Source organism: Pteropus medius, unplaced genomic scaffold, assembly GCF_902729225.1.
Source record: "Pteropus medius unplaced genomic scaffold, Ma_sr-lr_union100, whole genome shotgun sequence".
NCBI classification, from domain to species: Eukaryota; Metazoa; Chordata; class Mammalia; order Chiroptera; family Pteropodidae; genus Pteropus; species Pteropus medius.
Window position 1 is genome coordinate 1917167 of NW_024342470.1, and position 16411 is coordinate 1933577.

General features: G+C 36.4%; 1 protein-coding gene across 1 annotated transcript in view; it reads right to left on the bottom strand.

The window, feature by feature from the left end:
- Positions 1 to 16411, bottom strand: part of DENND5A (DENN domain containing 5A) — a 77496-nt gene that overhangs the window by 44421 nt on the left and 16664 nt on the right. Inside the window, 3 exon segments of the mRNA XM_039863542.1 lie at positions 3389 to 4046; positions 5648 to 5757; positions 6538 to 6609. Of these exon segments, the coding sequence (XP_039719476.1) occupies positions 3389 to 4046; positions 5648 to 5757; positions 6538 to 6609 (840 nt within the window).

A 16411-nucleotide genomic window follows, 5' to 3' on the forward strand; every position in this document is an offset into this window, starting at 1 on the left:
TTAGAGTTGTACAATTTCACCTGCATTCCTTTTCCCTAATACCTCTTTCCTATTCAGAAGGCAGGACATACACTGGGCAATAACAAGTGTGACTGGTGACAGCATGTTTTTGGAGAGCCAGAGAGATTTTCATCCACATAAGGTCTTTGAATCATAAATAAAAACTTTTTCAAGAAAACCAACCTGAATTGTTCAAAGTGCTCTATTAATAACAGAGAGCATAGCCTACATCTAATAAAAGGTCACTCCATTTTAGCCTCAGCTATGCTCGACAATGCCCAAGAATATTTTGGAAAAAGCCTTTTCTTGAATGTGTGAGCGTGACTTTTTGGGTCCTGAGTTCAATTTGATTCTACACACAAAAATCTTCTCAATTACCTTCAAATCTCCTTACATTTTTATTATGGATACAATAACCCATATTCTGGGAAATATAAGAAGGAGCTCTTGTGGAAAAATGTCACCTGTCATATTTCTGGTTTTAAACCTCCTTTTCCCAACTCTAAACATCCACACTCCATCCTAGGTGCCTAAGTGCCACTGCACCTTCTAACACCCTATCTGGTTTGGAGTCCTCCTCTCTACTCTGTTCTAGTCTTCACTATTCAATTATGGCTCTGTTTTAAAATACTTTTGCCAAGCTCCAGTCAAGAAACAGTAACTAAGAGAGCAATATGATCTGTCCAAGTCTATCCTTCACCCAGAGATAGAAGTCTGAAACTTCATATTTTAAACCAGAAGCTGAATAGTGAAGGCTAAGGAACCACATTCAATCTACAGATGCTTTTCATTTGGCCTGCAGTGTTTAACAAAAATGCTATTGCCAACGTTTAAAAATCAGAAATTTAACATAAAAAATCTGGGTCCTTGTGAAAAAATTGGAAGATCTAGCAATATTAGGTCAGCTTTCCCACAAGGAATTAACTGGAGCTAATTTAGTGGCTGTCCACTTTAGATGGGGTGGGTGTTCTTCAATTCAATGTACTCTCCATTACTTCACCTTCAAACTAAATCCAGAACCCAACCATTTCATACCACTTCACTAAAACCTCTGTTACCTTCACTGTCACAGCCAATATCATCTCTCACCTGGATTATTGCAACTGCATCCTAACTATACTCTTTGCTTTCCTTCATATCCCCTTTCGAGACAGCCTCTTAATACAGTAACTATAGTGTTCTTGTTAATAAGCATAAATTATTAATTCATTAAACAAACATTTATTGAGCACCCATATATACCATTATTCTAGTGCTTAGAATACATCAGTAAACAAAAGGCAAAACTCCTGCTTTCATGGAGGTTAAACATTATTCTCTTGCCCATGGACCAAATCTGGGACAATATGAGCATTAAAATAAATATAGTAATGTATAACCTACTGAATAATTAAAATCTGTGCATACAATAATAAACTAACAAACAAAAAAGATAGAATGTTCTTCCTCATAGTAAAATGTCAATTAATAAATACAGATGGAGTTAGTTAGAAAAATCACCATTTTGTAACCTACATGGTAATAACTGATTCAGACTAGAATCATTAATGGATGTTAAAGCCATTAGGCAAAACTCTGAAGAGGAACAGTATATTTACTGAGTTTCACAGTATCTCCTCACAAATTATTTAATTACAAAGGGGAAAAGGATAAATTTCCAGTTAACAAATCTGGCAGACATCATCTTAACCAAGTGACCAAATTAACATTACCAAAAAATGGGACAAACTGACATGATATCCCTCCTGTGTTAAAAATAGACATTATGTACCTACTCCTATAATGCACTGAATCACATCACTTCTGTGACATTCCAGCCAAAATTTATAGCTTGACTCTAATCATGAGAAAACATCAGACAGATCTAAACATAGGAACATTCTACAAAATACCTTGCCTATACTCTTCAAAAAAAAGTCAATTTCATGAAAGACATAAGGAACTGACAACTAAAAGCAACGCACGTTATGGACTAGATCCTAGATAAGGAATAAAAAAAATTTATCATAACAGACACTATTGGACAATGGTGAAACTTTGAATACAGTATTGTAACAATGTCGAATTTCCTAAATTTGATAATCATAGTATGGTTACATAAGAAAATGTTCTTATTCTTATAAAAGAAAAGCTGACACATTTTGGAGTTAAGGGACATGGTGTCTATAATGACTCTCAGTAGTTCAGTTACATTCACACACATACAGAGACAGAGAAAGAGAATGATAAAACAAATGTGGCCAGTGTTAACAACTGGTGAATTGTTCTTCCAAGAGTTCTCTGAATACTTCTTGCAACTCTTTCATAAGCTGGATAGTATTTCAAAATAGTCAAAAAACTTAAAACCTCCAATGACTATGCATCTCAGAGTAATAAAGTCTTTACAATGGCCTAGAAGACTTTGTATGATCTGGCATCCTGTTAAGTCTCTAACACCATCTGCTACTATACTCCTGCTCTTTTGTTCCATTCCATTCACTCAGCTTCTTGAACAAAGCAAACAAGTTCTTGTCTTAAAACCTTTATACTTCATGTGTTCTTTGCCTGGAATGCTTTTCCCACAGATATTAATATGGGTCACTCAGAGAGGACTAATCACTCTATTAAAAATTGGAACTTTCCTTCCCTAAATACCATTCTCTTCTCTGTTTTATTTTTCTCCATAGACATTACGATCACTTTACATATTATAAATTTTATTTATTTAATCACTTCTTCTTCCTCACTAAAGTTCCATTATAGGAAGAATTTTTACCTGTTTTGTCCACCATTGTATCTCTAGCCCCTGGAATAATGCCTGGTATACAGAAGGCTCTCAATAAATATATAGCGAATGAATGAATTTTATGTTGCTTATCTGGCTCACTTTATAAACATTTGTTTCCTTCTAATCTACTTTTTTCTTCAAATCTGCTGCTCTCATTCACTTAACCTCTCATTTATAAAAACAATTTAGTTATAACAAGCAACAGAAAGAAGCAATACATCCTGATTTTTCTCAAATATATTTTATCAAAAATATGAAGGTTCACTGTTTGTGAATCCTCAATTTTACTGTCAGACTGAGGAAGGGGAAGAAACCTGCAAAATGATAGAACAAGAATTGATAGAAAGTGAGCTTCCTATGACTATCACCTCCTGTCCCTCTTTTCAACATCAATCAGAAGGGATATCAGGGTTCTCCTCCCAGACTGGAGAGCCCAGCAGAAGGCTATGATGATAGGCAATTAGAAATGATATCCCTCTCATGTCCGATTGGTTTGCAAAAGATCTAGGTTTTCCCCAAATTATAACAGCTTATGACCTTTACAGTCAGCCCCACTGTATCTGATTTAGGAAATAAGGGAGGCCCTATGCAAGGAAAGAGCTCTAGTAAGCACTAACTTACGCTGTGAGTAGAGCAGGATTTGGAACTCCAGAAGAGCACAAGTAAAGAGTTGAAACACATTCTCCACCCCGAGCAGTTCAAAGACCTCTTTGACAGGAAAGTCAAATAGGGGAAGCTCATTGGTACTTGGTCTCTGGCAGATTATTGGCCCATAGACTCCAGAAAACTTCAAGGACCGGCCAGGAGGTGGGAGTGGCACCTCATAGAGTACATTGTATATGTAGCTCTCAAGGGGCAGTGGAGGGGGCTGAGGTGAAGTGACTGCCTGGTGAAGTTGTTCCAGCACACTACGACACGCTTTCATGAAGGACATGGGCGTGATGAGGCAGATGCACTTAGAGACATAGAGCGTGTCCCGGCTAATGTCGTAGGAGTTGAAGCGCTGCAACTTGGTTCCAGGAGTGCCTTCACCATCCTCCATGCCACTGTGGTCTCGGCCATCAGCAGGGTGAGCATGTAGGACATCATATTCAGCATTATGCATGTGGTAGAGTGTCTGCATTGCACTGCAGATCTGTTTGCTAGTCACCTCCTCATAAAATGTGAGGGCAAACCCAAATGTCCGAGAGCCATCCTCCCTGGTGATAATAAAGGCATGGAACTGAGGCTCCCTGGGATCAGCCTGGGTCTTGAATGCCAGCCCCTTGGGCATGCATAGCTGCAAAAGACAACAAGGAAACAAGTGGTGAGAACAGTCACTGCTGACCCTCTTTTCAGAACACCATCACTATTTATTTACTTTACAGAGCACCTACTGCAGTGAGTGTTTGGGATATCAAAATCAACACAACAAAATAACTGCCCTAAAGATATTCCATTGTAAGACACACACGTAAATAAAATGATAATGCAGTTATCGGGGCTATAAAGAAGTATATGCAAAGTGCTAGGGGAACAAAGAGCAGACGACTTAGCCTAGGAACATCAGAAAAGGCTTCATAGACAAGATTATGTTCATGAGGTAGACAAAGGAAAGAAGAGTATTTGAGGGGTAAGAATAAAATGCACAAAGATAAGGAGATAAAAGAAAGCTTGGAGAATTTAGGGAGGTGGATAAGCATGACAGCATGTATTGAGAGATGATGCTAGAAATATATCTAAAATCCAGACAGATACAACTTTCTACCTAAAAATAAAGTTTTAGACTATCAGCTTACAAAATTTGTCATCAATAAAACCTTTGTTCATAGAAAAAAAAAAAAAGAAATGCTCATTTCACATAAAGCAAGGAGATGACATAATCAGGATAAAGATGTACTTTTTCCACTTTAACTCAGATGAGTTATATAAAGAAATCTGGAAAGCTGATCGAACTGACCTGAATCAATCAGTCTCCATTTTTCTTTTACATAAACCTGACTATACAAATGAACTACCAGCAGCCCGAGTTAAAAAATACAAGGACCTACATTATGTTAATCTATTAGCCTTGAACTTGACTTCTCAAAGCCTAGGTGTTTCTAGAATACAGCATGTTAAAATGAAAAAAGCACTGGACTTGACGTCAAAAAACTTGAGGCTAAGATTCAGTTATCTCATCTGTGAAATAAAGATTCCGCCTACCTTATAAGATTATTGTACACATCAAACAAGATCATCTTCTAAAAACTATAAAAAGCTATTAAAAATTAATAGAGGCAGTACAAAGATATGTTTGAGAACAGAGCTCTGGAACCAAAGTAGGGTTTTCAATCCCCAGCTCAATGGCTTCTTAGCCATGTGACCTTGAACACATTACTTAACCTCTTTAGATCTTAGTTCCTCATTTATAAATTATGTATATGTCTGTGTATATTTATTTAATACTATCTACATAAGGAGTATTATGAGGATTAAATAAATTAATTCATGTAAAATGCTTATCACAGTGCCTAGCACAAGGTGAACCTTCAATAAAGGTTAGCTTATTCATTTTTCTATGTCTTATCTAAAATTATGATGAAATAAAAATATCCATTTCTACCATATCACTCAGATATATACAACACAGATTGAAAGAAAAATGATTTAACCTCACTATTCATGTAATCTCAATGCTATAAGCAACCAATAGCTCCGTACCACAAAAAAAGTTCATTGACCCATTGCTATGTATTTATTTGACATAATAAAAACAGACTGTGACTTTTACTATTAATATATGTATTCTGAATATTTGGTATGTTGATCAAAAATGCAGAATCATGAACATTCTGCATATAACCCCTTTTTCAAAATTTACTTTGTAAATTCTCCTATGTGTAGTTAACAAATACTAACCATTCCCACTGCATCTTGGTCAAAGGGATTCCATTCTACATTCTCAGGATATCGTGCAAGGACCTTAGACTTAAATGTTCGTCTCAATGGAGTCTGTTCAAAATTTTCTCCTGCAAAAAAAAGAATGAAGTAAATCATCTCCACAAAGTCCCTTGAAATCACAGGGTTATGAATGTCTGAGCTTGATAGTCCAGCAAGGTAGAGAAATGAAGGCAAAGCAAGGTACAGAAATGCCAACCATCTAAGAACAGGAAAAGTATTAACGCTATTAGGTAAGTAAAAAAGCTGAAAAGTTTAGCATGGTTAATACTGGACACAACAACCTATCATTTTTTTCATTAAAATGAAAATGATTACTACAAACTCAATGGTTAACCTTAATGAGAGAAAGAGGAGAAAGCACAAGGAATGATAAAGGATTATATCCAACTCTTTTTTTCTTCTGAAAGCCACATTGAGTTTGCTTAAAGTCAACTGATAACAGTAGAGAAGCCTAAATATTTTTAAGTTCTGAATAAAGTATGCATTTCTATGATCTCTGAAAAAATACAAAGGGACCAAAATATTCAAGAACAGTAAGAAAGCAAATTTCAAGGTAAATCTAAAAAAGCTATTTTGTCAATTCAGAATCATTTGAAATTTCTGAAATTCTCCTTTGTTTTCCCCTTTCTCCTCCTAAAAACATTACAGCATATTAAAGTAAGAGCATTATAGTGAAAAGAGGAAGAACCAAAGAACCCACCACCTAGAGGAATACAAATGCGAAAAATCTACTAGTCAAAAAAGGCACAAGAAAGTTAGAAGGTCAAAGGGTACAAAATGTCACTGGAGAGACATATGTAAGAGCCACCAGAAAGCTTTGGATATTCTCAATTTTGTTTTGTTTTTACCTTCAGTTGTACTGGCAATGAAAGGGCTGGCACCATCCCTGGCTTTAGAAGCCTGTATATACTGGCATAATGCTATACAACAAATGAAATAACAGAGTGTTATGATAAAGCAGTGAGATTCAAATTTTTTGACCATGACTCCAGAATGAAACAAATTTTTCATCATGAAGCAACAACACACACGATAAGTATATATAAATTTACCTAAAACAAAATTTCACAATACTCACCTTTACTATGTGATGCCCTCTCATAATTTCTCTTACCATTAAAACCAAATATGTTAACTGCAGACCTACTAATAGTCACAATTCAATCTGAAAAACATTACAACAGTATAATCAGATGACGAGCTCAACAGATATCAATAAAGTGCTTTATCCAAAAGTATGCTGCCTCAAATATTGCTTTTCCTAAGGGGTTACTGAGTGGGGGACATATTAAATGTGCCTAAATATTTCAAATAAATTTAGTAGGAGTCATAGATACATATGTAGGAAACACAATCAAGGACAATTCAATTGAATTCTATACCTATTTGTTGAATAATCATGTTACACAAGAGCCTTAAGTATTGTGGGGGATAGAGATGAACCAGACGAAGCACCTATCCTCAAGGACCTTACTGTCAAATGAATAGGAAAAAGAACATATACAAATAACCACTTCACAGGGGGGTTATTATCAGGAAAGCTCAAGATCTTCAGTCTATTTGGTCTGTGCACACTTGCACAGGACTCTGTTCACATGCTCTAGTTGATAGAATAAATTCTGTTCCAACTATAGTTTTTCTAAGTTGGTTTGAACCCCAAAGGGACTGTTGATTACTAAGGAAGATGTATTTTTCAACAACACAGAATTGGGATGAACCTAAAGTCAGACCATCTTTCACTCTAAATCATCCCAGAGACATCACAAAAGTTTCTAAAAAAGATTTTGTAATAATTCTAAGGCAACTGTTCCAGAAACTAATGATTTCAGTCAGAAAGTTAATGCTTTTACAACTAAACTTTCACTTCCATTTTCTCTCAGATTATGTCTGTCATCATCAGAAGCTCACTTATTCATAATTTTCAACTTCTGACAAGACTCGATCTTCTTTCTGTTAGTAAAGCAAGTATAATTTCAATTCTCATTTCTTGATCCCTTCCAAACTGATTCTTCTGAAACTTTTCCAGTAAATTTCATTTCTCAAAATATATTTGGTAACCTTCACTAAGGAAGACTGGCAAAATCAGCAGGCAGCTGGTACCAACAGTAGCAACAAAGCCCTTCAGTTATGCAGAGCTAGTCTCAGAGCTTCCAGTAACACCTGCAAAGAACCCACCACCCATGGCAAGCCTACATTTATGTACAAAGTAATTAAATGGCAAGCAGACAGCATAATGATTTTGTCTAAAGTCTGAGATTCTCAGAATGTATTTTTAAACTGCATTCAGCTCTGAGAGAAAATAAGGATGTCTTCTGCTAAGTTTCTTCACTTTTGTCAGTTTGCTCATTTCTTCCTTACCAGACTAGAAAACCCCCTTAGTAAAAACCACAAAATATAGACACATACAGTAAGTCCTCACTTAATGCCATCAATAATTCTTGGAAACTGCGACTTTAAACAAAAAGACATATAATGAAACGAATTTTACCATAGGCTAATTGATATAAACTAGAGTTAAATTCCTATGGCATATTTCTGGTCACAAAAACATCCCCAAACTTCTAAATAAAGCCTCAAAACACTTCTAATATTAAACACTGAAACAAATGTGAGCTATACATACATTTAAGAAAGATTAACAAAAACAAGTAAGATAATTCTTTCCCAACCTGTTTATTCCAGTTCAGGGTCATGGGTGGCTGAAGCCTATACCCACAGTTCAGGGTACAAGGCAAGACTCACCCTTTCATCACAGGGTACTCAGACTGGGACAATGAAGACATGCTAATTCACCTAACGTGAACATCTTTGGGATGTGGGACGTACTCCGGGAAACCAGAACACCCAGAGAAAACCCACGCAGACATAGGAAGAACATACTAAATTCACACAGACAGTAACGCCAACCCAAAATCAAATTTCTTTCCCTCATCAATGTTATATTGAAACAACATTAAACATTATTTGAGGACATGCTGTATACAAGAATATGGGCAGTTACCTCTGTCCTACATGAAAGCCTTTAGAGAAGAATATTTTCCTAAGACGGCTATGAGGTACCCCCTAAATGAGCATTAAAAGGATGAGACAGGGGAGATGAAGCCAGAGGTGAATATGATAAGCTGACCTGAAGTGTAGATAAAGAAAAGTGGGAGGCTATGAATCACAGGGAGTAGTCTTTTAGATCTTCTGCCCCCACCACCACCTCTCCACCTCCTGCCCCTTTTTCAAACAAGCTGACTAAAGAAGTCTTGTTAAACATGGAGTCAGATTCTGAGTAAAGGCACCACATAAAGTGCCAATCTTAGACAAAAGCCCTCTATGTTTCAGACTGGACCAGGAGCAGGAGCATAGTATTTTCACTGCGAGGGGAAAGAAGGTGTATAAAGAAAAGTTATAAGGGTCCTGTTCATTACAGCCACCCTGTAAAGAGTAACAGTAACAGAGAAAAGACATTTACAAATCTAAGATCTTTTTATTTAAAAATAATTCATTTTTTCATCATTTACTGAGGGCTGAGTTTTGAGAATAAGCAGCACAGACTTAATGCCTCAGGAACAGCTACATAGCCCCACCTCCTGAAATCTGTACATGTGTCACAGGCTAATCTTCAATTATTTAGACATTTGAAAATTCAAACAATATTAGGAATATGACATTACAATCACACTGTCCTATTGTCTAGAAACAACCACGAAATATTTGCCCAACACACACAGAGTACACAAATACCAGCAGGTCTGGATATCAGAACTAAGGCCCATTTCTAACAGCTGCTTAAAAATTAGTCAACTAAGGTGTCGATCTAGCTTTATGAATCTGCCATCAGGAAAGTATAGTTCAGATCAATCAGCAGATTTTTTTAAAACCTGCATGCCTTACAGGACTTCTAACAGATTCTTTGTTTATTTGTTCTGCTTTGCCCAAGCCAGAAACAAACAGACATTTGTGCTGCGATTAGCCTGTTGGTACTAGCTTGATTAGAATAACCCTAAATGAGGGATTCTTATGCTGAGAAGCTTCAAAGGAATCCCTAAACTCTCTGAAATTATTTACAAAATTTTGTATGAAGATATGTGCATTTTTCTGGGAAAGGAACACAATTTTCATCAGTCTCAAAAGGTCACATGACCTAAAAAGGTTAGAAAGCGCAGCTCCAAATGTTCTAATTTGGGCAGGAAATGTTTTGACACCACTTACAGATTAACCTAAATGGGCAGGTTTTCATACAGTCTAAAATAAAATATATTCGCTACTAAATAACTGTTTTCTAGGTTGATGCTGACTCAAATTAGAATATTTTCTCCTTCCCTATCATGAGAATCTTATGTGAGTTGGATACAAAATACTGTCCCTTTAAACATATATACAAATGAACAAGATAAAAGAAAAAGGGGGGGGAAATCAAACTCAAAATTTGTCTTAAGTAATCTGAAAGGTTATCAGAAAATGTTAACCAAAATCTCAAAGTTGCACATTTATAGTAAATGTATTACATCTGTGAGAAACAATGATAGTTTTGAAATGGTAGAACAGATATGAAAAGGCACGTCCCAAACAGCTACCCGAAAAAAACTTAATACAGTCAACTCTCAACCTGGTTTATGTTGAACTATACAAAGCTTCTCCAGAGCATATAGTGTTACCTTAGATTCAAGCAAAATAAAAGTAACCATCATTTCCTTTGTCAACAGAATAATTTTTATCTAGTATGACAGAGGCTTTGCTTCCAGTCATGTCAAAGTAGTTTCTATGAGACCAACTCTCTTGCACAAAACTGTGAACTCTGGGTAAAATATAAAAAACTACCTGAAGGTACTGGAGAATGAAAAGCAGGCAGATTCTGAAGAGGGAAGGAGAGTCAACACTTGGAAGAAGGTAACTACACTGGTTTCCCCTCTTTTGGCTTTTGGTCAGGCAGGTCTTAATCTGTGCCATGAGAGGCAGCTAAAATTCAAATAAAAACCCATATAGTCTTACTAGCTTGAAGAACCAGAAGACAGACAATAAGGCAACCACTGCAGCTGGCAAGTGAGGGAGGGAAATTCCAGAGAAAGCCAGAAAGGAGGTACTCTCAAACTTATATAAACTCTGCCCAAATCTGTGGATGATCCCTAAACCATGCATGCATGGAACAGAACCCAAGCAACCAAGTTAGGACTAAAAGAACTGAATTTAATTATATTTAAGCTGCTGCTCACTACAGGGGAATAGAGTTTAGCAAAACAAAAGTCAATGCTCTTTGTTAGAAAGTAACAGAATCCAGTCTCTATAACATAGCATATTCAATGACAAAGACACAATCTAAAACTGCTCAGCATGTAAGAAACAGGAAAATCTAACTATGGGAGGTGAACACACAATGCAATATATGTATGTATATATGTCTTACTGTTAAATTGTATACCTGAAACTTAGCGGATTTCATTAACCAATGTCATCATTAAAAAAAGAAATTTTTTTTTTTTAAGAAATAGGAAAACATGACTCATTCTCAAGGCAAAAGTCAATCAACAGAAACCAAGCCTGAGTTGACCCCCAACATTGGAATTAGCAGACAAGGATTTTACTTTTTTAATTTTAGTTTTATTAAGTTTATTGGGGTAATATTGGTTAATACCATTATATAATTTTCAAGTGTACATTATAATTTGACATCTATATATTCTATTGTGTGATTACCACCCAAAGTCATTTCCTTCAGCTGCCATATATTTGATCCCCTTTACCCACTTTACCCTCCCTCTACCCTCCTATTTTGACTTCCTTTACCCGATCTACTTCTCCCCTCCTCCCCCACTCCCACCCTCTGGTAACCACTAGTCCATTGTCCATGTCCCTGAGTCTCTGTTTGTCCTGTTCATTTGTTGCTTTTAGGTTTATATCCCATATATTGCTTTTAGGTTTATATCTCATATATAAGTGATACCATGTGATTTTCAACTTTTTCTGTCTGGCTTATTTCACTTAACATGATTATCCCGAGGTCCATCCATGTTTTTGCAAATGAGAATATTTCATCTCTTCTTATGGTTGAGTAATATTCCATGTATATATGTACCACAGCTTCTTTAGCCAGTCATCTATCGTAGGACACTTCAGTTGCTTCCATGTCCTGGCCACTGTGAATAATGTTGCTATGAACATCGTCGTGCAAATATCTTTTCAGATATGGGTTTTCACGTCTTTGGGGTAGGATTGCTGGATCACATGGTAGATCAATTCTTAGTTTTTTGAGGAACCTCCAACTGTTTTCCCACCAGCAGTGTATGAAGGTTTCTTTTTCTCTACATCCTCTCCAATACTTGTTATTACTTGTCCTGTTAATTATAGCTATTCTAACAGGTATGAGATGGTATTCATAGTGGTTTTGATTTGCATTTCCCTAACAGCTAGCGATGTTGAGCATCTTTTCATATATTTTTTTGGCCATTTGTATGTCCTCTAGGGAGAAGTGTCTGTTCAGGTCCTCTGCCCATTTTTTGATTGGATTGTTTGTTTTGTTGTTGTTATTGAGTCGTATAGTTCTTTGTATATTTGGGATATGAGGCCCTTATCGGAGGTGTTGCTTGCAAATATATTTAGCAGTCAAGGATTTTAAAACAGCTAGATCATGATGAATGAAAAAATTGTAAATCTCAACAGAGAAACAGACACTGTAATTCAGTAGATAGGCTTAACAGCAGATTGGAGATGCAGAAGTTAGTGAACTTAAAAATAAATCAACAAAAATTATCCAATCTGAAAAACAGAGAGAAAAAAAAGTTTAGAGAGAAAAATTAGGTAGAGGGGGGAAGCTGCAGAAGAGTGGCCCTGAGAGATCTGTGGGATAACAAGTCTAAAATACATAAAATTGGAGCCCCAGAAAGAAAGAAGACCAAATGAGATAGAAAATAGTATTTGAAGAATGATCAAAATTTTCCCAAATTTGGTAAAAGATATTGTGAAATAATATAATATGTATTTTATGTCTCTGCCCCCAGTTCCTGGCACAGAGCTCCTGAAACTCTTGCCATTTCCTAAGTGATAAAAACACCAAGAGCATCTTTTGTTCTATTGAGGTGACTCTGAATGGGCTCTCAGATGGCTCCCAGATGGGGACTAGTCACCAGAAAGACCAAACTATTAAAAGCTTGGAATATTCAGCCCCATCCCTCATTCTACAGAGAGGGAAAAGGGACTAGAAACAGCTAATAATTGATCATACCTAATGAAGCCTCCATAAAATCCCAATAGTTCAGAGAGCTTCCAGGTAGGCAAACACAACTGCCCTGGGAAGGTGATGCACCCCAACTATGCAAGGACAGAGCTCTTGCACTTGGGACCCTATCAGACCCCGCCCTATGTATCTCTTCACCTAGCTGTTCATCTGTATCCTTTATCATACCCTTTAATAAACTGGTAAATATAAATAAATATTTCATTGAGTTCTGTGAGCCACTCTAGCAAATTAATCAAACCCAAGGAGGAGGTCTTTGGAATCTCTGATCTGTAACCAGTTGGTGAGAAGCACAGGTGATAACCTGGACTTGCAACTGGTATCTGAAGTGAGGTGTGGGGGGCAGTCTCATAAAACTGAGTCCTTAACCTGTGGGATCTGATGCTATCTCCTGATACATAGTATTGATACATAGTATTGGAATTGACTAAAATTGTAAGACACCCAGCTGGTGTCCAGAGAATTGCTTGTTGTGGGGAAAACCTACATACATTAGGTGACCAAAAGTGTCAGAAGTGAAGTGTTCTATACAGTAGCAAAGAAGATATACAGTAGAGAAAAACTGAAGGGAAAAACTGGGTTTTCCCTACATAGAAAGGAAAAAGCTGTGTTTTTCCTTTTCAGATATAAATTTACATATTCAAGAAGCTCAGTGGATCCCAAACAGGATAAATACCAAAACAAAAACAAAAACAAAAACAACAAAAACAAAAACAAAAAAAATAAACATATCATAGTCAAACTTTTAAGGGAAAAAGGAGAAAAAAATTTAAAGAGCCGGAGAGAAAGGATGCATTAAGGGAGGAAAAAAATGATTAAAATTACCACTGCCTTCTCACCAGAAACAATGGAGGTTAGAAGACATGTAACAGTACCTTACAAGTACTGAAAGAAAAACAAAAAATAAAAAACAAAACCCTGTCAATCCAGAATTCTATAAACAAAAAAAAAATCCTTCAAAAATGAAGGCAAAATAAAAACATTTTCAAGTAAAACAAAACTAAGAATTCTTCGCCTTCAGACCTGCTCTAGAAGAGTAAGAAAAGCAATCCCTAAAAGCTACACACTACCTGATTCCATTTATATAACATTCTAAATGCAAAATTATAGAAATGAAGAACAGACTGGTAGTTGCTAGAGGTCAAGGATGGTGGTGGATGTGCCTATAAAAGGGCAATCACAGGAATTCTTGTGGTGATCGAACTAACTGTTCTGTATCTCGTCCGTATCAATGTCAATATCCCCATAGTAATAATATACTACAGTATTGTAAGATGTTACCATTGGAGGAAACTAGGTAAATCTCTGTATTGTTTTACAACTGTATACAAATCTACAATTATCTGAAATCAAAAGTTTAATCTTTTAAAATGCACATTTTTAAATTAAAATTTTAAAAATGTTTTAACAACTGTCAAAGTTTTAAAGCAGAGGCTGCAGGCAATACATTTCAAGCATTCAAAGCTATACTATGGACAGAACTCTCTGAAGGCAAGCTGAGCTATATCTCCCTCCAGGCCCAAGACAAAAGTGTAACAGGGACTGCCTCACCTGACCACACTGACACACCAATCCTACAGTCTAATGCACATCATCTACCCCAAGTGATGAAATTTTTTTCCTCTGGGAATGAATATAACCAGGTTATCATGCTATAATCAGTTTACTTCATGCACTAAAAGATCTCACTGTATCTTTGTTACAAATACTCCTGGAACAGACTGCCCATAAGAATAGTATTACTACCAACACACACTTCCATTTTTGGTGCCTGCTGAAAAACTAACTTGTGTTTTTGTCTTCAACTCACTTGCTGCCCCAGCATTTCAATTCTCTTTGTCTTCCAGATAATTTCTGAGCCCCTGTACAAATCAGAGATCATCTCCTGTTACTTTTGGGTGACTACTTCATTATTATCAGCACTTTTAAAAAACAATAAGGTTACCAGAATTTTGGTAGCTACAAAAACTATCTAACACTACACTCTACCCATCATTCTCCCTCACTTCTACATAAGAAATTGAATTAAATTTATAGCTCCTACAGCATAAAGTGAAGATGGAAACTGCTTCTTGAAGAGACAGTGGTACTTTGGCCTCACATCACCAGCCGACTATGGCTCAGGAGTCAGACACTCACAAATACCCAGAATGCAGGCAGCAAGCTGTTCTCATCTTGGACAGGCCACAGGTTTCTTTAAGGCACTAACTAACCCAGGAAAGCTGCTCACCAGGCTTTTCAATAGAAGAGCAATAGAAATGATGTTAACACTATGTTTTCCCCCTTGAGGCAGATTTGTTCACTTTCTTTCTTAATATATTGTCTGTCAGATAACTTTAGATACGTATATATAGCCATTACTTTTATCGATAATCTGCTCCTGCTTGACATCTTTTAGACACTATGCCTAGTCCAACTGAGGCACCTAGTAATTCTAAAATGTATCCAGTTTTAAGAGGAGACTGGAGTTTTTGAAAACCTATCCAGACAGGACTGCTCCAAACCACAGTTAGAAACAGAATTTTGGTAGCAAAGTTTCAAGTGTAGATATTGACTCCCTTTCAACCTATTTGAATACCCTGCAGGGCACACATCTGTCAAGCTAACATGTAAGTGCTGGCGAGGATGTAGTGAAAAGGGAATACTCATACACTGTTGGTGGTAATGTAAATTAGTCCAACTACTAAGGAGAACAATATGGAGGTTCCTCAAAACTTTAAAATATCTACCATATGATGTACCAAATTCCACTTCTGGGTATATGCCCAAAGGAAACCCAAATGGCCATCAACAGATGAATGGATAAAAAAGATGTGGTATATACACAAAATGCATATTACTCAGCTATGAAAAAGGAAGGTATCCTGCCATTTACAACAACATGGATGGACTATAAGCATATTATGCTAAGCAAAATAAGTCAAACACAGAAAGGCAAGTACTATATGCTATCACTTACATGTAGAACCTAAAAGTCAAACCTGTAAAAAAAAACAGGTGGTTACCAGAGGATGGGGGTGCGGAGATATGATTAATAGTGTTTAGGGGTACAAACTTGTACCAAGTAGTAAATAAGCCATAGAGATCTAATGTACAGTATAATGAATACAGCCAATAATATTGTACTATAAAGATATAAGGTGATAATATTGTTTCAATGGCAATCATATTACAATATGTAAATGTATCAAAGTAACAGGCTGTACACTTTAAACTTACAAAATTTAACATGTCAAATTTATCAAATAAAAACATGCAGATGGAAAAAAACACATACATAAAGGAAATGAAAGAGAGAGCTTATTTCCATAAGGGAAATTACGGAGAAAGCCTGGAATTCTAGGCCTAGTAACAATAAAGACATACAAATCATTTTTATCGTCATGGGTTCCAGTTTCTCCACCTTCATATAAGGCACCTGCCAACTTCCCCTGACTCACTCCCCATCACCTCCTCTCTCCCTCTTTACACATTATCGTATTAACTCACCTTGTAGTTCCTCA